The 24,760-nt window shown below is 35.9% G+C and overlaps 1 protein-coding gene across 2 annotated transcripts in view; it reads right to left on the bottom strand.

Annotated features, from left to right (window-relative positions):
* Positions 1–24,760, bottom strand: part of LOC107757031 (microtubule-associated serine/threonine-protein kinase 1-like) — a 53,457-nt gene extending 28,697 nt beyond the window's left edge. The window contains exons 1-2 of one of the 2 annotated variants that reach the window (XM_016574379.1): positions 24,172–24,760; positions 16,492–16,523 (exon numbers count right to left, since the gene is read on the bottom strand). In XM_016574379.1, the coding sequence (XP_016429865.1) occupies positions 16,492–16,523; positions 24,172–24,222 (83 nt within the window). In that variant the 5' untranslated portion in view covers positions 24,223–24,760. Of the gene's footprint in view, positions 1–10,441; positions 10,641–16,491; positions 16,524–24,171 lie in introns of those variants that run through there. The other variant, XM_016574380.1, reaches the window with a different exon arrangement.

Raw genomic sequence — 24,760 nt, 5'->3', positions numbered from 1 at the left:
CCCTAACCTTACCCATATCCCACCTCAATAGCAGCAAAAGTGTTTTGCAATACAATATGAACACAATAAGTACATTGTACTTATTTTTTTATGTAAGTACATAGTAGTTAATGCCACTTAATATAAAGTGGGACCCAGTTTTATTTCAGTTTTACTGAAAACAATTTTTAATAGTTTTAGTTTTTGTTAATAATAACAGCAGTGATCTGAACTCAGAAAAACAAAGAAAAAATCCCTAGCAGATGAATAAAAAGTAAGCATGTGGCTGTAAAGACGAGAAGGCTGGATGGTGCGGTATCTCTTTCATATAGCTGGAGACAGGATGCGTTCATATCTCTAAAACACAAAGCATGACTGACAGGCGGATCTTATATCCCCCGTTTCTGAGCTTTTCTGTGTGTAACAGAATAGTCGGGAGAGGAAATATGTGTGTCTGAGTGCATATGCTTGATCTGCGTCGTGGATCTTGGTTCAAGCCGAAGAGGGCAATAAATCACACACTGCCACCCGTGGAGCAAACACCGGCGCCTGATGCTCTTCTGATGCTGCCAATCACGACTGCATTATACAGCGCCAAAAATAAAACACACACACACACACAACTATAATAACACTGACATTCAGCAGCACTGACCCATTTAGCAAACTCTCTTTCATTAACTCCCCTCAGTGTTTCTCTGTAAACAAACAGAGCTTTTTTCAGTGTTTGCGAAGCGCTTCAATAGCAGAGAAACATCTGATTTATCCTTTACGGCCTCTGCCGGGCCATCAGGAGGAATCATTGTTGATTTGTAATGCTCAATTCATCAGGAAAAGTTCATCCAAATGCTCAATTTCAAATGCTCGAAACAAAAGAAAAACATTTTCATGCTATTCGACTGGGTGAAAGCACACAGTTTATGGTTTCAAGGGGAACTACAGGCGTATAAAGCTGCATATCAAAGAATATGACTACAGTACGCTCTGAAAATGAAAAATGAATAATGCTGGAAATGTAAGCCTGCAGTGGCATTTGGTTTGAAATACAAAAGAGATCAACAAGCTGTAAATGTATAAACAATGAAAGCACGACAGCATTAAAAGTCAAATTAGCTTGGTCTTTTTGACTACATTTAATTCTCTAGTGTACAGCATCAATAGCAGCGAAATCTGCCGGGCCATCAGGACGGCCTCTGCCGGGCCATCAGGAGGAATCATTGTTGATTCGTAATGCTCAATTCATCAATTTCAAATGCTCGAAACAAAAGAAAAACATTTTCATGCTATTTGACTGGGTGAAAGCACACAGTTTATGGTTTCAAGGGGAACTACAGGCGTATAAAGCTGCATATCAAAGAATATGACTACAGTACGCTCTGAAAATGAAAAATGAATAATGCTGGAAATGTAAGCCTGCAGTGGCATTTGGTTTGAAATACAAAAGAGATCAACAAGCTGTAAATGTATAAACAATGAAAGCATGACAACATTAAAAGTCAAATTAGCTTGGTCTTTTTGACTACATTTAATTCTCTAGTGTACAAGCATCACTTTTTAAAACACAATTTGGTTTATTAACTTAAGTTGTTGAATTAGAACCAATGACAAATCATAATATTCATTATTACCTACAAAATCCCATGACTGACTATGTTAGATATAGGATTTCTGTTCAAATATGTCATGAGAAAAGTTATTATAGTTAACTAAAACTAAAACCATAAAAAAAAACTTGAAATAAGATACAATAAAAATAAATAAAAACCCAAACTTATATCATGTCAGCTTGCCAAGGCAACATTTCTCGTTTTCATTTTTAGTTTAACTTTATGTACTGAAATAACGTAAACTGAATACTTTTTGTTTTTTAAACTGCACAGTAATTAAAGAAGAGAATAAAAATGTCAAAAACATACAACAAAAGTACTAAAACATTCAAATTTAAATGAAAACTAAATATAAAAATAAAAACTAATTCAAACAATAATAATATCTCAGTGATACTAACACTGCTCATGATTTGTTACTCCAAAACAGTAAAAACTGTTCAAATATTGGTCCACGTTCTAATTAATATTCATGAGATCACCATTCAGCATTCCAGGTGTCACAAATTACATATTCATTACATAAAACCTGCGACAACTGACAAGTCAAGCTATTTTTTGCACTTCTGAAAGACGTACTCCTCATGCTAGCAGATCAGCTAGCACATTTTTGTGGATGCTAGCAAAGTTGCATGTGTTTTTATGCACACAAAACAGTAAGACACCATATCAAGCTCCAGAAATAATGTCAAAATCTAAGGTTTATTGTATAGTTCAATGAAGGTAGATAACTGATCAAAACTGGAGACTGTCCATTAACAAGAACGCAGGCTCATGATAAAGCTCTCTAGTCTGTAATGGACTAGCAAACACAGGCTCAAGCATCTGTTTATACACACCAGCAATCCTTAAAGCTGTTAAATCCCACTGATTTCTCATGCTTCACCCACATAATATCATGCTTTGCATAAGAGGCTGTACATTCAGAAGCTTTAACACTTAAAGTGCCCCATTATGCCATTTCGAATATTGCCTTTCATGCCGTGTGTAATGTAGCTGTATGTGAATGTAAACAACCTATAATAACAGATGTTTATATTTTCTATCGAGCGTTGAAAATACAGAACTATGGCAATGTCGTATAGTTTCCGACACGCACTGTACGCAGTTGACCAATCACAACAGACTGGGCCATCTGACCAATCAGAGCAGAGCAGGCTCACGGAAAGGAGGGGTTTAGAGAGACTGAATCTTAGAACTGCTGATTTGTTGGAAAATGAGGTGATATTAAATGCATATATTTGAGAAAACGAAAGCGTTTTTTGACCTTGCATGCATGTAAACCTGTTGTAGGAGACTCCCAAAACAATATTAGGAACCTTAATAATGGCATAATAGGGGCACTTTAAAGAGAAGACAAGAGTTGAGAATCAACATTCACAACTGCTCCTGTGTGCTGAGCTAATGTCATCCGTTACCATAGCAACCGCTGGAGTAGAAACGTAAAGCCACTGTTTGTGGGCAAAACGTTTACATGACTTACGGCACATGACCTGTGAACAGCAAAGCCAATCTCACCACACACAGCAACAACATGTCCAGGACTTAGTTCACCAAATAAATAAATAAATAAAATATAAATCAATCAAACAATCAATCAAATAAATGATTTTTTTTTTGTAAACTATTTTTAGAACCAGACATTTTTTGCATTGCCACATTATTTTCATCACAAATAAGCCCCCGATTTTCTGATTACTATAATGCAAAACAAACCAATAAAAAATTTTACTCTCATTAACATGCAAAAAATTATATAATATGAATAGCATTTTTAACTATTTTTAAAGCAACTTTAATGCAGTAAATGTTGTACTAACTCGGTTTTAATTTGTTGTAATTAATTTTAATTGAATAGGCTACAGTCAAAAATTCATGTATTTTTACAAAACTCAAAAATAAAACACATGTATGTTGAAAATGTGCTTCTAAAATTCAAAGTGTACAAAATAATGTAATTTACATTATTTTCTAATGTCACTATAATGGGGCAAAAACAAAAGTGTTGCGTTTATAATTTTGTTTAGTGTATAAATATATATATGAATTTCTTTTGATTTTGATGTAAAAAATAAATGCTGGCGATTCTTTTGTGTCGGATTTAAAGGATTATGAGTGCAGTGAGCAGAGATCTGGCCAAGACACCGTGACGTTTGTTCTTCAACTCATATATTCAGGGATTATAGAGAAAAACGTCACCCAAACACTTTCATAAAAGAAAAAGAATGGAGGATGGAAGAATGAAACACAAAAATGTGTGAACAAGTGAAACCTTTAAAAGGCACAAACAAACAAAAATGGATGAAATCTCTCAGTCATCACAAGGTCATCACAGTGGTTACCATGGAGATTGACTCAGACAGCCTCCCAATTAACACCTGCTCAGACTCTCAAAGGACACACTCACATAAAGACTAATAATCTAACATTATAATATAATATAATATACAACACAACTAATACATTAAACCTGTTTAATGACACAGCAGGGAGATTGACTTATTGAATGCAACACACACAAAGCTTGCTTGCGCTACATAACAGCAGTCAATTTACTAATGCTGAGAGAGCTGCTCTGCGGCGGGACGCTTCATCATCCTTACAGCACACCTGTTACATTTCTCATCTTCACATGCCTCTAGAGCTCCGTCTCTGATGTTTCCTCTGCTGTAGAGAGCAACATGACTGGTCACTAGCATATGTTGATGCAGATGTCACCAAACAGAGTCACGAAAACAACCACAGGCTTTCAAACAGGTTTCTAAGTCTCTACAATAGGACCTAACCTTCAAATAACCCTGTAGGATATATAGTATGCATCCCAACATTTTATGCATATGGAGTGGAAATTCAATTCATAATGCAAAGGGTGTGGTGATGTAAGGTCACATGAGTTCGGGTTGCTAGGCAATAGGATGTGGGTACTACAGCAGATACAGTTTCAAGAAAGAGAAGAAAAGGCAGAAGGTGAAGAGAATAGATGAGTGTGCAGATGAATGGGTGAAAGAGAGGCTCAGAGGAGGTGAATGGGATAAATATAGACTCTGCCAGCAGTGTGAGAGAGCAAAGCTCACAGAGGACCTTCACTCCTGACAGGAGGGTAAGAAGGACAAAAAGGACTGATAAACAGGGTGACGGGATGTCCTGCTTTCACAAGTTGTGTGTCTCAGCGTCCCGACACATTTCCCTAAAAATCTAAATATGGCCCAGTTTCAACTGTTAGACTTACTGATTTAAATAAAATATTATGTCCCCAAAGTCCTCTAGTGACAATATCTGGTGTCATCATTGCAGAAAATAAAAGATGTCCCTGCATTCAAATTAGAGATGTGCATTTTCTAGAAAGTCCTGTAAAATTAGTCTGTAAAAAAAAAAAGAAAGAAAAACGAAAAAAAAATTCATTTAAATAAAATAAAATACATTAAAAAAGTAAAATAGAACAGGATAAATAAATTATTTTTAAATAGAATATAATAACATACATTAAAAAAAATACAGAATAGAATATATAAATATATAAATAAAATATAAATAGAAAAGAAAATGCAATATCTTTAGTCATATGAAATGAAGACCTGCCTGTAATGTGTAAGTGAACCCTAAAACTTTGATTAGCTGGTTAAGTGTGTTTGATCAGTGATCTAAATTATTCAGGAATTCTCCAGGAGAGGCTTTGCTTTAATATAAAATGCTGCGATCTTCAAAAGGATAAAGCAGGCAATCTTTAAACCTCTGCCAACTTAGCAGTAACGCAGGCTTCACATCAAACTTTAATTCTAAAACAGCATTGGCATATTGAGCAGCGCTGAAGTCTGTTTCACTGGGATTCAGGTGATATACTGTATATACGATTAATTCAGTATGTGAGCCGCATTTATTACCTAATGTCTATCAGCTACATTACGTTTATGGACAGACTTTAAAAATTCAACTCAATTCCAAATAATTCTCTGCACAGATTGAACTGAAAAATATAGTCACTCCTAATGCAGCAAGTCCACAAAAAACACTACCAACAGCAGAGCTGATGAACTGAAATCATATGAAATAAAAGCTAATGCTGATAAATTCTTGATTGTGATAATTTGATTGTATACATCCTTATAATAGCAATTTTAACTCTTGATTTGACTTGAAAATAAAATAAAAAAATGAAATAAAATTAAATTAAAAATAATAAAATTAAATAAAATTAAATTAAATAAAATGGCCACAATATCCTAGCTACACTATCTGATATTGTTTTCTGGTTCTCAGTGTCAACAGACAAGAAAAGATATCTGTGCATTCAAAACAGTGATGTGTAATGTTTAGGCAGTCCTGTATAAATAGTCAGCATGAATGAATGAATAAAATAAAAATAAATTACACTCCATTAAAGAATAAAATTAAATACATTAAAAATAAAATAAAAAAACTGAATACACTAAAGAATGCATTAAAGAATAAAATACATTAAAATTTTAAATAAAACAATTTATTCTCTTGATAACAGAACAATTATTGTGCATGGACATTGATCCATCTTTATTTTATCTTAAATGTAAAATAATGTTTGTTTGTTTTTTCACAATTTTTCTAAATACCTTATCAAAACTGGGCATTACCACATAAACCATTTTTCCAGCAATTTACCTGCAAAAAATAACTATACAGTGAAATATATTAAAATGACTCATACCCAAAATAAGATTTTAGTCATATTGCTCTCTGCAGATCTGGGATCTATGTTTGTGATTTAGATTAGTGTGGACGGGACAAAGCAGATCAGCCGCTGTCATGCTGGCAAACTCTTTCTGAATGAATGCTGTGGTTATGAATGAAAGTGGTCTCAGTGATTCCTGAACTCTCCTGCTCCCAGCATCCACTCCAGCTATAATCTCTAACATATTACCTGAAAGTCACCGACAAACAAGATTACACTGCAAGCAACCCCTGTTCCTCTGTTCATCTGCTGTACGTCATCCTTTCATTTTTCCTGCTGTGCTTTCATTTCCTGAGCTCAGATTGCTACATACGACTGTGGAGTCATGGAGGCGTGTCATTTCAGGCCGCGAGGAATCATGTGCAGAATGATATATCAATGTTATGTGATCTCGAGGAAAATCTGAATCATCTCATCATCTCAGAGACTGGTATTGCCATATGAGAATCATTTTTTTTACTGATACAGTTTTCACTGTTTATATTTCCATAGACCTAATTATATATCTCAATGTCTGTGAGAGTCGAGTATTTGGAAATGGCATAATGGCATCAAATGGCAGTAAATATAGAAACAAACAAAAATAAATTTTGTGTTAATAATTATTCATTTGAATGATATATTACTGCCAAGTATTTTAATGACATACTATATAGTCAATATATAATATATAATAATACTCCAAAATGCACAAATCAATCAATCAATCAATAATTTTCATTACTATTTCATAAAAAAGATTTATAGATTACCACAACTTTCCTGGCAATAAATAAATTGAAAAATAAATATTTAATTAATTAAAAAAAAAATAAGTCCACTGTAAAAAAAAAATACAAAAATGGAAGAATAAAAAAAAAATAATAATCTGTGAAATTTATGGCAAAAAAAAAAAAGGCAGCTGTGATTGCCAGAACTTTATCATAAAAATATAAATATATGGCAGCAACATTTTAGGTTTTACAGATTAGATGTAACATAAAACCCTGATGTACAGAAGTGATTAGAAAAAAGCTAAGAAGAAATATATTTCAATGAAAAAACTGTACATTTAACAGTATTTTACTGTACAATTACATTTAATGTAAAGGTTTGTACCGTAGCATCATTACAGTCTTTTACCATTAAAATCACAATCATTTTTACAGTGTACATACATACTGTAAATAAATGTTTAGCATTAATAATTAAAATGATATATTGCTGCCAAGTAAATTCAAAAAGCGTAAATAAGTGAAGCAACTTTCTGTTTCCGATGGCATCACAAACACAGCTTTGAAAACTAAAGTTATCACGAGGACGTGTGTCCTTGAAGAGTCGCTGTTCCAAACTCGTTCTCTTTCTCGTTCTGCCTTTGTCCGCTGAGATTTCATGATCAAATGATCAAATGAAACACACAGTAATGACTCAGTTGGAAAGTGAAGTGCAGGATGAAGAGCAGGTGTTTTAGAGAGGAACTCAGTTAACCCACTCCACTGTTCTCAAATATAGGCCAAGACATCTCCTCAGGCTCACACTTTCTGTTCTCTGCCTCTCATTCATATTCCCTCTCCGTCTGCTTTCTTCCATAAAAGCATCTGAGGCTCAGAGCAGCCCATCCCAAACGACAGAGGAACCGAAAGCACTAAACTCACAGAGACAACAACAAAATATCAAAACACACTTTCCCCAAACATAATCTGAGTACAAGTATGTGAGCACAAATGCTTCATGGCTACACAAATTTAATTCTGCGCACAATCCCAAGGCCTTTACTAGCGACTATCCCGAGCTGTGATGTCAAATGCAGAAAACAGAGAAAAACACAAGTCCATTTCATAGTTTAAAAAATGAGAAATGAAAAAATTTTATTAAAAAATTGTCATCTACTAAAATATGATGAAATACTTGGGATTCATATACCTCTATAAAATGAAACAAAATAAAACAAAAACTGCTAAAACATCTACTAAAATATGTTTACATTATTTGAATTTATATACCTTTAAAATTAAATAAAATAAAATAAATACATATACTAAAATATGATAAAATATTTCGGATTTACATATCTCTATAAACTAAATACCTCTGAATCTAAAATAAAATAGAGATAAAAAAACAAATCAAATAAAACTAAATACAATAAAATGAAATAAAATCGCTAAAGAAAAAATATGATGAAATATTTGGGATTTAGATACCTCTATGAATGAAATAAAACAAAACAAAGCATACTAAAATATGATGAAATATTGGGGATTTATATACGTCTATGAACTAAATAACTCAAAATAAAACAAAATAAAATAAATACAATGAAATATAATACAGTTACACAGCAGATAAACCTTGAGCTCCTTGGTCAGGTCAACGATTGTCATAGTGAAACAGTTACAAAGAAAGTCTCACTGAGCAAATCTTTAAAAACTTGAATAATAAATAATATGTTCAGTGGGGTCATCAGGTGCAATTAAACTCCAGCGACAAGACAATACCATAAAAGTAGAATAAAAAAAATCTTTGTTTTTGCGTGAACTACTCCTGTAATAAGGAGTAAATTCATCTTTTTGCAGTGCTGAACAAAATAATTGAACTTTAACTATTCATAAGCCCTCCCTCTCTCTCTCTCTCTCTCTCTCTCGCTCTCTCTCTCTCTCTCTCTCTCTCTCACACACTCACACACACACAGCAGAATGTGACTAATGTGAGCTCAACAGCGTCAGTGTAGACAGAATGGAGCACCATGGGGGACAGACAGAGATGAAGAGAGAGAGAGAGAGACAGTGAACACACACACACACACACACACACACACACACAAACGTGTTCAAAGCCACTTTAATCTCTTGTCACACACAACATCACACATAGGAGCACAAACAGACGCACACACAGCATATGCACAAAACATAAACACATGTAGTCGCTGCTTGCCTGATATGTGCTCATGCCAAGCCGAACAAATGTGTGTGTGTATGTGCATATGCACAGTTTACCAGTTTAGCTACATACATTCAATCAATAGCAGATTTACACAAGTGGTCAACCAACATTAGCTTTCCAAAACTAAAAATGCAATATCTAGGTGATCAGTGGCCAATTTTGAAATGAACTATATTTTGAAATACAGTAAGCGAGGCTGATTATATATGTCGATAATGCATGATTGTGAGATTATCGACTCTGGTCAATATCTGTGTCTAATCAGATAATTAACAGAAGTGTTAGGTTTTTTTTATATATATATTTTCTTCTAAAACATTTTATACTACTATTCTAAGGTTTGGTTTTTATGTTGTAAGTCTCTCATCAAAGCTGCATTTGTTTGATCAAAAATACAATAAAAACAGCAATATTGTGAAATATTATTGCCATTTAAAATAATGTGGTTTCTATTCAATTATGTTTAAAAATGTAATTTATTCCTGTGATCAAAGCTGAATTTTCAGTATCATTACTCCAGTCTTCAGTGTCACATGATTCTTCAGAAATCATTCTAATATGCTGAAAAAATTATTATTTGTTTTTTAAATCACTAAAATGTACTGTAGATTTAAGACAATATTTTTTCATATATTTTCAATTTGTCATTTTTGTGTCTAAGAAACTGTACGATGCAGTTATGCTGCGCTGCTCATTCAAGACAAAAACACTAATTAATAATACATTCTATTACATGGCATTAAATAGTTATAATATAATAATATTTATTTATATTTTATTTAATTTGAAATACATTTTAAGTATTATTATTAAGTAAATAATGCAAAAAAATATGTATGTGATGCACCATTGGCAGGAGTGGCAAAAAGTAAATTTTGGACCTGGTTATAGGCCAACACATAATCTCAAAATGGCCATATAATGAACGACAAGTTAATCACCCCGACCGATATATCGGTCTATCACTACTTCAACAGAAAGACAAGACCTCATGAGTTCACACATGAAAACACACTTGCAAAACACAAGCTGTCATCCCTCCATGAACCAGCCGAGAGACGATGACATCAGTGTAAACAATCACAGCGCATCATCATCACCACCACCATCATCATCATCACCAAAAATCACCAATTCATCAGAAAAATCAAACCCGAGCAGCACATTCTGATGAGTCATAATTGCAAGCGCGAGCCAAATAACTCTCTCTCTCTCTCTCGTTTACCTTTTGGTTCGGCGGAACATGTTGCTAGCCAGGACGGCCGGTTGGCAGGCGCACACGCGGCGATGAGAGTGACAGCGGCAGCATACACTTAAACAACATTCACAGAAAGCAGCCGACTATGCCATGACACATCGCATCCTTCCTCACACATGCTCTGGGCTCGTCTGAGTGCGTGTGGCTGAGTGATGGAGAGAGAGAGAGAGAGAGAGAGAGAGTGAGAGTGTGTGAGTGAGAGAGGGAGGACTCATAGGAGGACTGTCAGCATGTGTGTGTGGCCATTAAAAGCCTATCAGAGCTCAGGGCTCAGGACTGCTAATGGAAATCTGAATGACACATAGGAGGGATAAAAAGAAAGAGAGGAAAGGATTATGTTGATCTTGTTCATAAAATATACCACAGGTTATTTGAACCCTTAAACATGTACGCTCAAATCGAACTGGTCCACTTTATTGTTGCACAAGATATTTTTAGCCTTTTAATTATATTAAATATATCTTAATATGTATGTATCTGCACTGAAGTGTCTTAAATAATAATACATATATAATAATGATATTAGTACAATTTAAAAGTGTTTTCTATTTGAATGTATTGTAAAATGTAATGTATTTCTGTGATCAAAGCTGAATTTTCAGCATCATAACTCCAGTCTTCAGTGTCACATGATCCTTCAGAAATCATTCTAATATACAGATTTGCTGCTCTATTATTAATTTTATCATTATCTTAATATTTATGTATCTGCCTTATGTGAAATGTCTTAAATAGTTATTTTTTCACAAAACCGAAATTTTGACCAAACATAGTAAATATAGTAAAATCAAGTAGTGAATATAGTAAAAATCCAATTAAACATAAGGACATGGTTTTAAAATATATATGTAAAAAAATATTAATACATAAATTTTTAATAACAAAAATATATATAAAATATGTATTTTTAAAAAATAATCAGTATAATAATACATAAAAATATATAATGGAAATCTTAATTTAGATTTTTTTAAATTTTTGAAAAAGAATGCCAAATTAATCACTGAATATGAGTTTTTATTAAACTCACTGAGACAGTCTAAATTGTCTTAATAATAACAAAAAAGTAATAATGATGATGATAATGATATTTTTTTCAGATAAAGCATAATTTTGAACAAAAGTGAACTTAATACAAGAATACAGTAAAAATCCATTTAAAGATAATCAAGGCATCTTCTGCATAATTTTGAACACAAGGAAAAAATATATTTAAAAATATGAATAAATTAATTTGTTATAATAAAAATATAAAGTATAAATATAAAGTCCTGCGCCAATTTATATAGTATTACAGGTGTGTTGATTCAGTTCATGTGCTTCATAATGGTGTGCAGATTCCTTATTTTATTTTAATAATAAAAATGTTAATAGATTTAACATATTAATTTTAAAATATATTAAGAAAAGATTAAATAATTAGAATAACAATAAATAATAATTAATGGCAATCTGTATTTATATTTTTCAGTAAACATTTTAATACAAGAAAAATTCCACAAAAAGATAAAAATGTATGGACATTTTTTGTAAGATAATGCAAAATGAATCAGAGTTTTGAAAGAATTCACAGAAATAGTGTGAATTGATTCAAGCAGATGAATGTAATTTTCTAATCTGAATGTAATTTTCACTACTAGGTTTTAATCAGACACATGGGAAGGGTCAAAAGAAGAGAGAAGCACATTATATTAATGGGTTCATATCATACCACAAGGTTTTGGGGCACTTATACTTGGATGCTTGCATCCGATTGGCCGATTTCATTGTGATGTGGCTACAGAGCCCCACCCATCTCTCTCTGTATGCCAGGGTATATAAGAACTGACATCATCTCTGTGCCCTAGATAGCTCACAACAATAAACCTCGTCTGAACCTTCGAATCGCGTCATGTCACAGTCGGGAGGGTCTGTTGGGACTGGGAGGGCCGCCGTCTCCCAAAGCACACAGACTCAGACACACATTAAAAGCTGCTCATTTCAATAATAAATGATCTGGATGGTGGAAAGAGAGATGAAATATAGATGAGAGAGAGAGATGCAGATGAGCTTTTAGGAGTTACTGGGTCAAATTCATAGAAGGGAAAATATGACCTGGAATAATGGATGGAGGGAGGACGTGTGTGACCTGCCCAGTCTCACAATGGGAAACATCACACTAGTAGGGCTGGATAATATGGCTTAAAAAAATAATTTTAATCAAATTGCCAAAGCACATTATAAATGGTTTTAAAGTAATATATACAGTATATATGGTAGTAATTATATAAATATAAAATATAATACATGTATAATATGTATAAAAATATATATGTAATCAGTTTACAAAAATTAAGCACTTGTAATTAGATTATATTACATTTTAAAATACTAATAATCAGACTAGTTACTTTTTTATTGATTACATGATAACATACTATTTACACAATAGCAATAAATTATTCATAATACATGCACTTCATGATGTTAATAACAACAAATGTAATGTATTTTCTTTCTTTTTGTATTCTTATATCAGCATGGTACAAGATTATTATATCAATGTGACAAACAAGTTAGGTCAAAAGTAATCTAAAAGTAATCAAAAAGTAGTCTGATTATTTAACCTAAAATATGTAATGGATTATGTTACAATAGCTTCAATGTTTGTCATGTAATTTGGAATCAGTAAATATACAGTAAACAGTTCAACTTAAACTTAATTTAAAATATAATAACACATTTTAATATATATAAACAGTATATATATATAGTAATATTAGAAAATGGTGCACAGAAACATAGCAATTCATTCAAATCACTTACAACTTTCATACTTAAAATTCTCAAAATAAACTGACAAATTCATGAAAAATACCATCAAAAACATCCAAAGATAACAAAGACAGCTAAATACATTGCTAGAGTGGCTGTGTAGTTTTGTGGATGTAAGACGTTCTGAAAGTCATGGCGGTCCGGACAGCAGTGAGTCTGTATCCTGATTATAGCTGGCGCGGTTCAGCAGTCCTGGAAATGTCATATTGATTGTCTGCTGATTAATCTACTGTATCAGCCCAATTAAACAGCGTGACCCGTACTGAGCACAAAAGACCCATCCGTTATTAGCTGCCATAAGAAACTACAAAAACCTTCCACATTTCTCTTCACAAGCCTCCCAAGAGAGCTCTATTCACACACACACACACACACACACACACACACACACATTTGAGCACCTGTATTGTGTGTGTTAGTCAGTGGAGAGGCTCTTTATGGTAGGTATGTGAATGCTAATTGTGGTGGCACGGTCCACAATAGAACCCATTACAAACAACAGCCATTCTGGTCTGATCAGCATACAAAAAGCCAAAACTCTCACAGGAGCTAACGAAGCCCACACACTCGCACACCCTGTGACACTAAATGTGTGAAACGGCGGTGTTGTGGTGCTATATATAGGCAATAAACAGGCAGAAGATCACACACACAAGTGTTCAGTATAGACAGGCATAGAGACGCGAAGTAAACACATCCAGGGAGTCTCTCACGCCAGAGAAGCGTTCAGCACCAAGGCCAGCGTTTCATTCATTATCTGTACAGCTCAAACTCTACAGTACTGGCTCTCAACTGGTTTTGCTTCAGGACAGGATTTCACACTGGACAGCAACACAGTGCTAAAATTGCATATTGTTTAAAAGTTAACTAAAATGTTCTTTGAAGCCAATAATTTACTGCGCAAAGCACACTGTGGTTGCCAAAAACATGCACATTCATGAGCAAGTATCTAATTTAGACTGTGTTGTATTTCCTTACACAGTTTATGGCTTTTGCTGATGTTGGCATCTTTGATATTATGCCAAAATACCATAGATTGACTGAATGCACAGCCTTTGAAGTCAACATTAAAAGATATGAGAAGTGTTTTCTCCTCTCTTTTAAAAGTTGATAAGACTATTCATGTTGCTACCCTAACTATGCACATTTGTATGGATGGCTGCATTTCATTATTTGCATGTAGCATTTTAGCCCTGCTGTCTGTGAAACTTGCAGGGCTGCAATAGTGTATTGCTGCGCACCTGCATCACTGCACTATTGTATCACTGCATCCCTGTATCGCTGCACTAGTGAATCACTGCATCCCTGTATCGCTGCACTAGTGTATCACTGCATCGCTGCACTAGTGTATCACTGCATCCCTGCATCACTGCACTAGTGTATCACTGCATCCCTGTATCCCTGCATCACTGCACTAGTGTATCACTGCATCCCTGTATCGCTGCACTAGTGTATCACTGCATCGCTGCACTAGTGTATCACTGCATCCCTGCATCACTGCATTAGTGTATCACTGCATCCCTGCATTAGTGTATCACTGCATCCCTGTATCGCTGCACTAGTGTATCACTGCATCGCTGCACTAGTGTATCACTGCATCGCTGCACTAGTGTATCACTGCATCGCTGCACTAGTGTATCACTGCATCGCTGCACTAGTGTATCACTGCATCCCTGCACTAGTGTATCACTGCATCCCTGCATCACTGCATTAGTGTATCACTGCATCACTGCACTAGTGTATCACTGCATCCCTGCACTAGTGTATCACTGCATCCCTGCATCACTGCATTAGTGTATCACTGCATCACTGCACTAGTGTATCACTGCATCCCTGCACTAGTGTATCACTGCATCCCTATATCACTGCACTAGTGTATCACTGCATCGCTGCACTAGTGTATCACTGCATCCCTGCATCACTGCACTAGTGTATCACTGCATCCCTGTATCGCTGCACTAGTGTATCACTGCATCCCTGTATCGCTGCACTAGTGTATCACTGCATCGCTGCACTAGTGAATCACTGCATCCCTGCATCACTGCATTAGTGTATCACTGCATCCCTGCATTAGTGTATCACTGCATCCCTGTATCGCTGCACTAGTGTATCACTGCATCGCTGTACTAGTGAATCACTGCATCCCTGCATCACTGCATTAGTGTATCACTGCATCCCTGCATGGCTGCAATAGTGTATCACTGCATCCCTGCATCAATGCACTGGTGTGGTGTATCACTGCATCTCTGCATCACTGCATTAGTGTTTAGCTGCATCCCTTCAACACTGCGCTAATGTATCACTCCATCCCTGCATCACTGCACTAGTGTATCACTGCATCCCTGCACTAGTGTATCGCTGCGTCCCTGCATCCCTGCACTAGTGTATTGCTGCATTCCTGAATGTTGCAATGATGTATCGTTGTGTTCCTGCATTGCTGCACTAAAGTATTCCTGCATTACTCCACCACATAGTGTTGCACTATAGCATTACTGCACTGAAGTATTACTGTGTTCCTGCATTACAGTATCCACCTTTTTCTTCAACGCGGAAGTAAGCCTATGGGTGAGACTTCCGGATCATTAACCGCTATAGGTAAATAACGAGGAGAATAACAACGTGCAGTAAACGGTAAAACTGTTTGCACTACAAACCAGTGTGTTCATAAATAAGATAATACATTAAAATAATATGATAAGACAATTTTCAATATCAAGCAGCAAAATGAACTGTTTTGTACAGCTAAAAATAGCTGGATGCAGATGAGACCGGAAGCCAGACCCATAGAATTTACAAATGGCCGCGCCCATTTTTACGACAAGAAAAAGGTGGATAACTTCATGTGCTCTTAAACTACTGCATTACTCCTACAATATTGCCCTACTTCACCATAGCATTAGCATATTAATGTGACCCTGCATCTGTGATGCCACCAAAAAAAATCAAATTTGTCCTCTGCTTACATAATAGTCTCAGATTTCCAACTTTAGCCTGTCACTTTCATTCACCACATCAAGTAATTTTTAAGTTGACAGGCATAGTGAAAAATGGACAAGTCTGGGGTTGTTTGTTTTTAGATTGGGTTTGGGAAAGGTGCTTTTATTCAGTACCACATTACACTAGGTCCCAAAAAAAGGTCCACAGAAACATTTGGACAAACAAATGCAGAATTAAATCAGGTAAAGTGGATTTGCTACACTTACCCACTGCTCTTCCTGGGCAAGGGAAGATCCTTCTGGAAAAGAGAGAGAGAAATGATAGACTGAGTGATTATATTACACCCAGTGTAAAATGATACCATCAATAACTGCTCAATACCAGTTTGCTTCAGGACATAAATATCTTGATGAAACCAAACTGGAATAATCTTATGCCAGCTGACATTCATTATGACCCAAAATGCTCCTCAGATCTCTTAGAGGGAGGACAGCACTTAGGGGAGAACAATCCCCAAAACATTAAACTGGCCAATTACACAAACAAGGTCACTGGAGAGAGCGAGCGAGAGCGTGCATGTTAGATAGCGGGAAAGAGGCCATGCTGGTGCATGTGATGGTCCACTAAGGGCTTCAGTCGGGGGGGAAATGACTTCACCCACTGTGACTCACTTTAATGACATCCTGTGTGACAAGGACTTCCCTGCCAGCATGACTGGCGCCACTGAGCAACTAATGGAGGATTAAGTGGACAAACAGTCTGTGGCCAATGTGTGTGTGTGTGTGTGTGTGTGTGTTCTACACTTTATAGACACTTTAATTTTTGAATTTATAACCATAAAAAAGACCAATACGATATGAGCCTTTATGTCTCATAATAATAACTCTTATAATACTTATACTGTATTATTATAGTTATAATTATCTTTTTATATAAAAGCAGTAACAAACATGTACGATATGAAAACCAATAACTGACAGAATGTATTTAGTATAGATTTATCCCAGTGTTATTGTTAACTAAAAATAAAACTGTCTTCATTAATTGAAATAAAGCTGAAATATAATTACAATAAAAATATTAGATGAAAAACTAGTCAGACAGACAGACAGACAGACAGATAGATAGATAGATAGATAGATAGATAGATAGATAGAGCCAGAGGAAATCGAAAGATGAACAGAAAGGATGCAGCAGCTGACAAATTAGGCCAATGAGACAATGAGGGGGAAGCAAAGGCATTAGAGAGCAGGTCAATTCATTACATAAGAAAAAAAGACTGAACCCTTCAAAGGCCTCTGTGGATGGATGTCTCGCTTATTTAAAACAGCCTCTATTTTCGTTTTAACAAGATTTGACATCTTCTGAAGGAAATGTGAGAGATGGCAGTGCAAAACTCGCTAGAGAGTTCAGGGTGGTTGCCACATCATTGCTATGCAGTTGCTATAGTGTTCTAGGTGGTTGCTAGGTGGTTTCTTACTGGCCCAAGTCCAAAGAGCTCACCTCTAAGTCTGATATTCTTGCCTCTTGACATCCTAGGTCCATACTAGTCTACCTGACTTTTAGCCTGATTTATTATAGATTCACGATTCACGAGCTTTATTGTCATATGTACTAGTACAATGAAATTCTTACTTTGTTTACTCCTCACAAGAATGACAAGGTAGAATGGGAACAAACATAACTTAATAGGACAATACAAATAACATAAAAAATATAGAATATACAGTAAAGTATAAACCAGAAAGAATAATAACAATAGCATAAAAAAGAAAGTAATGAAAGAAGGTGAGGTGTGAATGAGGGTGAAGAAATTGTGGATGGGATGGGTGGTGTCCTTGATGATGTTGCAAGCCCATTTGTAGATCCTTTTATTGTAGATGTCCTGGAGTGAGGGAAGATATGTCCCTGTGATTTTCCGGGCCAGCTTTATCACCCTCTGTAGTCTTTCTGTCATGTGTTGTGCTGTTGCCAAACCACACAGCAATGCAGCAAGTTAGCACACTCTCCAAAGTGCATCTGTAGAAGTTATGGAGTATTTGTGGTGGCATGCCAAAATTCCTTAGTATCCTAAGGAAGTACATTCTTTGCTTGGCCTTCCTTACTAATTTCACAGTGTTCTCTGTCCACTTCAGGTCCTCACAGATGTGTACACCAAGGAACTTATAGCTGCCCACTCTCTCAACCTCAGCATCTCTGATCAGTAGAGACTGATAGACACGCTCACTCCTCCTCATCCATCTCCTTGGTCTTTCAGATGTTCAGTGTGAGATTGTTAGCCTCACACCATGTGACCAGTTCAGACTCATCTTTCCGGTATGCAGTCTCATCATTGTTTGTAATAAGACCAGTGACTGTGGTGTCATCTGCGAATTTGATGATGACGTTGTTAGGATGGGTAGCAACACAGTCATGCGTGAAATGACTGTACAGCATAGGGCTGAGTACACAGCCCTGAGGAGTGCCTGTGTACATTATGATGGTGCTGGAGGAGTGCTTTCCAAGGCAGACATGTTGAGGTCTACTGGTGAGGAGGCTCAGGTTATGCAGCTTGTTTATGAGTTTTGAGGGGATGATAGTGTTGAATGCCTAACTTTAATCAATGAAAAGCAGTCTGGCGTAGCTGTCTTTATTTTCCAGGTGAGTTAGAATTTGTGAAGGGCAACTGAAATGGCAGTATAGTAAGTTTCCAGTCTCTGACTGTGGGATGCTTTGGCAGATTTAATGCTTTTACGAATGCTTTTGCACAGGTGAAAAGTAAGTCCTCTTGCCAGTTAAAATAATAGCTCATATCTCCTCTATACAGGCATCTCACACCATTGTATTACATATGATTTTCTTTATTTCCACCAGATGGTACCCATCTGCCTTCCATGCACTGAATTTTTAAATACCTTTGCTCTATTTTTTTTTTAATTAAACAGTATTTATTACAATTTTTATAAATTTTTTCTGCTATTTGTATTATTTTATATAGGAAAAAAGTGGATAATTTAGACGTTGTCTATTACCATGAGAGGCATTTAAAGATATTGTCTAGCATGAAAACTCCTCAAAATACTACTGCTGAGGATCACAAGTGAGGAATAGCAGAGGATTAATAATCAGGGTTAGTTTCGCTGAATCCCCTGACCCTGTACATGACTTAAAATAATGAAAACCACCCCAAATTGGGCTCTGATTTCCATTTCAAGACTGTGCGCGGCATTAACTCTTAGACAAACTCTTAAAGTTTTGCCATTCTCTTTGCATCTTTCTGCTCCTCTCTGCAGGGAGTGAGAGAACAGGAAAAAGAAGCTGTTATTTTCTCTGCAGCTGCACTTCATTTACATTTTCATGTAGTTCCGTTCTCCTCTTTGAACTCTATTCTAGGAACAGTGATGAAAAAAAGCAAAGAGATTCTCTGCTGTGCTGATCCTGCTATATCTTAATTGTTTATTCATTAGAACACTCTTTTCTGTAACTTTTTTGGATGTTTAGGTCAAAGGTCAGGGTTGAAAAGGGATCTACGCTAAGGCTGTCTTCTCCCACTGTCTCAGTATCTATAGCAAAGGCTATAGGGACGTTTGATATTCTCAATCTCGGTTACTCCACACATTTAAACAGCACCAATCTCTAGTAGCTTTAAACCAGTAATCTTCCGGTTATCCGCTGCAGTACTGAACAGCAATTGATCAGTGATTTGAAATGACCTAGCATGAAACTGCAACAGATGCTAACACTAATGCAATGTCTGATTTAAAAAACCAGTCAATTTTATGACGTGATAACGTCCCAATACTGCTGTACGTACATACTTGAGCCAAATAAGTATGCAATTGGGATGCATCCACCTTTCCAAGGCTGTGTTTCTTTCAGGCCCAATGGAGTGGCTACAAACTGAATCAATATAAGATGCAGAAAGTAACATATCCATAGCATGCACTTGACCTAATGGCAAAAGATGATATTGACAAACACCGGGCTCATTAAGTCTGTGAACTTCCAGACCGGTGATGAATAACATCCAGCCTACTAATGAGACTAATGAAACAGACTGGGCTCTGCGCCCAGAAAAGAGAAAGTCCCGTCCTTCCAACTAGAGATAAAATGAGGGACGGAAAAGAGGAATGAGGGTAATAAGAGAGTCGCCACACTGCCAGACTAGGCTGTCAATCAAAACACAGCTAGAGAGATTCACCTGAAATAACTCCACAAATATACACCCGTTTACTAAATCGCTTATGTTTTCAAACATTTAGCAGCCAGAATATAATGCAAAAACATATATCACATACCTACATATAAAAATATATAGTGAAAACAGGTAAAATGAGACACTTTCTGATCATTTCTTATGCTTTGTTTTTAAAACAAGAGCCAAATAGCTGCATCAATGGCATCCCTTAAGTCAACTTAATGCTGTTTTTTAGTAATGGAAGAATATAAATGTAACGATACATAATTACTGGTATGATTCATTTGAGTGAATCAGTTCACACTGTTGATTAATTGATTCAAAACTCTAACAGAACAATTCATTTGAGTCATGATTCAAAAAAAGGCCCAGTCTGCTTGTGAGATTTTTGTGTTTTAGTAAAAATACACTACCGGTCATAATCTACCGTTTTTCAACATCCGTTACAATCATTGTTTCCACAAAAATATTAAGCAGCACAACTTGATAATAATAATAAATGTTTCTTGAGCAGCAAATCAGCATATTAGAATGATTTCTGAAGGATCATGTGACACTAAAGACTAGAGTAATGGCTGCTAAAAATGTTAAAATTAATTAAAATAGAAAATTGAGTTTTTAAATTGTAATAATATTTCACAATACTACTATTTTTATGATCAAATAAATGCATTTGTGAGGATAACAGACTTTTGAAGGGTAGTGTAAATGTAGGTATTGCTGTTTTTTACTGTTTTGTTACATTCATGCATATAAAAGAAATTAATACAATACAAATATACTTTTCATTCAGTGACAAAACATGCATTTATCATTTAGATTTTACTATATTATATTTCTTGCATTTACATAAACATCACATTATATTGAGAGAGATATTGAAAATCATCAAAAGGCTGAAAAATATCAAGATAATTTTTTATTGCCCAGCCCTATACTTTATATATACATACTTACACTCTATGATATTTATTTCCGAAGGCTGTACGCTGTAAGGCTGCCATTAACTTCCTAATGGGGCTTGAAGAGCACTCTGTTTGTCCCAGGAAGATCAGACCCTCCCTAAAGTCCACCTCAATATCCAGTGCAGTGGGCTCTGATTAGGGTTGCAAAGGGGTGGAAAATTTCCGGTAAATTTCCGGAAACTTTCCAAAAATCCCTGGAATATTTTTTTAAAAATCCTGGAAAGTTTCCAAAATTTCTGGAAAATTTCCGAAATTTACTGAAATTTTCCACCTTTTTGCAACCCTAGCTCTGATAGCTTTATGGTATGGACTTGAATGTGTGTCGAAGAGGTGTGTGTATCTGTTTCTGTAAGCCTTTGCCTCGGTAAGCATTTATAAGACTCAAAGTGGTTGCTAGTGAAATCTATGCGTCCTGTATGTACACACACACACACACACCGATCCGAGCGTTTTCTACCTGACTGTGGGTTTTATGCTTTGATGCACCATTACACAATAAAGCTGCATCCAATTGTTAAGCTGCCTTCCCAGAATTCCCGTGGGGTCAATTCCCAAGTGAAATAGGTTTCTCAGAAGTGCTCCCTAAAACAAAGCCTTAAGTTGCTCAAAACTCTCTGGCATCCCTGAAAGCAACCACTAATTTGTGGTCTACATTTAATCTCCCATGATGCTTCGCAGGCTTAAAGCCATTGCAACGTCACATCTCATAGATCCAGATGGCTTTTTGGCTGAAAGCAGAGCTGCAAACCTGGATAAGTGTCTTGTGGGGTATACATCCTGAATATGAGAGTGAAATTATGTTAATGTTTTCATTAAGCCTAAAGAGGACTTTTTTACATTTTCACATTTATTACCATATACTATTTTTCCCTGAGGTCCAATTATGATTTTAGTATTCTTTGTATCAAAAACAGTTGGTTAAAAGTAATTTAGTATTTCTGCCTTATAATTTCCATCCTCCCACATTTAGAATAGAACACTGCATACCTTTAAGACTTCTATGTAAATGTCCTCTTTACATGTGAAATGAGATGCTGCACTTTGCTGCATTAAAACACGAGCTGCAGGTTTTCTCTCGAGTTTAATATAGTTTTTAGCTGCCCCGTTCTTAGACTCAAGAGAATTAGACTTAGAATTAGACTCTGACGTTCATAAAAAAAGGCATTAAAATGAAATAATCTGAAATAATTAAAAACCTTGTTTGAAAAAGAAATCACGCCACTCATATTTAAAGATCTGCAGAGTGTCAGGTGCTACACACAGCCAATAACACTGTGACTGAAGAGGCCAGGTTCTGAACACCAAACAGGTGTTCATTACACTAAAATGTCAAAAGTTGCAGGAGAATATGCAGAAACAAGCCATTTTACAGCTTAGTTTCAATAAATGCCCTTTTTTCTCTGAGGAGGAAGTTTTGAGTTTTGAAAGGTACAGTGTTTTAATAATACAATTAACTCTTTTATCGCAAAAGGGATCAAGGAATGCTTTATTCCTCATTGAAATTACTCATTTCATTTTATTATTCATTCATTTTCACAATGCTGAGTAAAGACATTTTCACTGGAATATATTGTAATGTTTGGCGTATAATGAAATACACAATGTTACGCTCTGAAGTTTAGTTACAGATTATAAATACTGTCCGTATGAGCAGCTAAAACTGATGACCAGCACTTTAGGCTAAAGCATAAACACCGAATTCTCAAATTTTCCAGTAAAATAGCTGAAAGGTGCTGACCTTTTAGCAAAATGTCTAGCTGTCTGGGGTGGAGTGCAGCAGCGCTCTGAAACCCAGATCAGCTGGAGCTTGAAAACGGCTTGTTTATTTTCAGCAATGAAAGAGGGGAAGTGAAAGTAATACGCACACATTTTGTTTTGACTTCATATAACAGCAGATGATTTCCGCACTGTAACAACAATAATACAGCAACTCAAAACCTCTTTTATGTTTTTTTTTATTTTTTTTATGTTGCTCTGGGCAAGAACTGGAGATGAAAACAAGATGAAAACAATAACTCCCAAACCACAAAGCAAATATGAACTCCTGTGTGTATGCTGGAACCTAGTGAGTAACTGACAATGAAAACAAATCTAATCTGGTTTAGATAACACTTCACATTTACATTCTGTTGGCCAAAGAATTAGTGTTAAGAAAAGTTTTTAAGTGTTAATAAACTGCACTGTGCAAACTAGATTAATAAGAAGCCACATTAGATTAATACCAGCCAGTTTATTTATTTATTTTTAATCAAAGTTCAGTGAGTTTTCATTCAGGAGTTACTTACGAAGAGCAAACTCAGATTTTAAGTGCACTAAAAAGTGAACTAAGTAAAAAGAACTGCATTCACACTGTGCCTAGCCTTGAAAGTAGATTCAGGCCTTTTTGGTGCACTTCACATTCACACTTCTATTTTACTCGTTGAAATGTAGGAATAATTCATATGGGCCAAATGTATGATACTTTTTGCTTTTTAAGCTTAAAAAGCTCCATTGCCCATTCATTGGAAAGGTACTGAAAATAAATTTGACATCGTTTTGCTAACTTAAATGACACGCCCTCTCCAGAACCCGCCCTCCGAAGACGCGCCAGCCAATCCGATGTCAGCAAACCCGATCGCGCCAAATGATTGACAGACTAATGGCGTTTCTGATTGGTTCCTCGATTAGTCAGCTGTGATTTCTCGGGATATCGATTTCAGTCCATATCAGGTATGATGAGACACACATTTATGTGGGATGTTCAAATTAAACCTTTAATGTGTATTTAACTTTGTAAACTAAAATTATACAAAACGTCATCTCACCTGCATCCTCCGCCGGCGGATAATCCCGGAGTCATCCATGGCATCGCTCATCTTGTCTTGTCAGTCTAAAAAACCCTTCACCGATCACATCTAAGTCCACGTGGTGACAGACGTCTACAGCTGACGTTCAGAAGTTTCTCCACGTTTGCATTTCCCTCCTCGGCTAGAGAGAGAAGATCATGAGCGTTGCAAAGCGATGCGCGCAACACATCAACAACAAACACCCGGCTGATGGAAAGCACACCAGATAACTGTTAGAAATAAACCGGAATATCGTTTTATAATTATCAAAACGCTCCGATCTCAGCGACCAGGGTCAGAGTGCCTGGTTTGTACGGTCAGAAACCAGTAAAAGGTTCATCTTGATCTTCACTTTCTCCGTGTGCGGGTGCGGGCTTTCGGAGAGAGGTCCTTTTGGACATCTGGCGCACTAACGAGACATCCAGCCGCACTAATGGACCACAGTCTGTCCCCCAGAGGACATCGCCATCATATCATATTCGCCGGCAGCTGGAGCAGTAATGGCATCGTTTATGTGAAATGCATCCAGCTTTGATTGCAGCCGTGAGCTTCTGTCTGAATGAAGTAC

This window comes from Sinocyclocheilus rhinocerous, unplaced genomic scaffold, assembly GCF_001515625.1.
Source record: "Sinocyclocheilus rhinocerous isolate Xijiao unplaced genomic scaffold, SAMN03320098_v1.1 scaffold953, whole genome shotgun sequence".
Taxonomy (NCBI): domain Eukaryota; kingdom Metazoa; phylum Chordata; class Actinopteri; order Cypriniformes; family Cyprinidae; genus Sinocyclocheilus; species Sinocyclocheilus rhinocerous.
The sequence above is the reverse complement of the archived record's forward strand: the minus strand, read 5'-3'. Positions and strand labels throughout refer to the sequence as shown.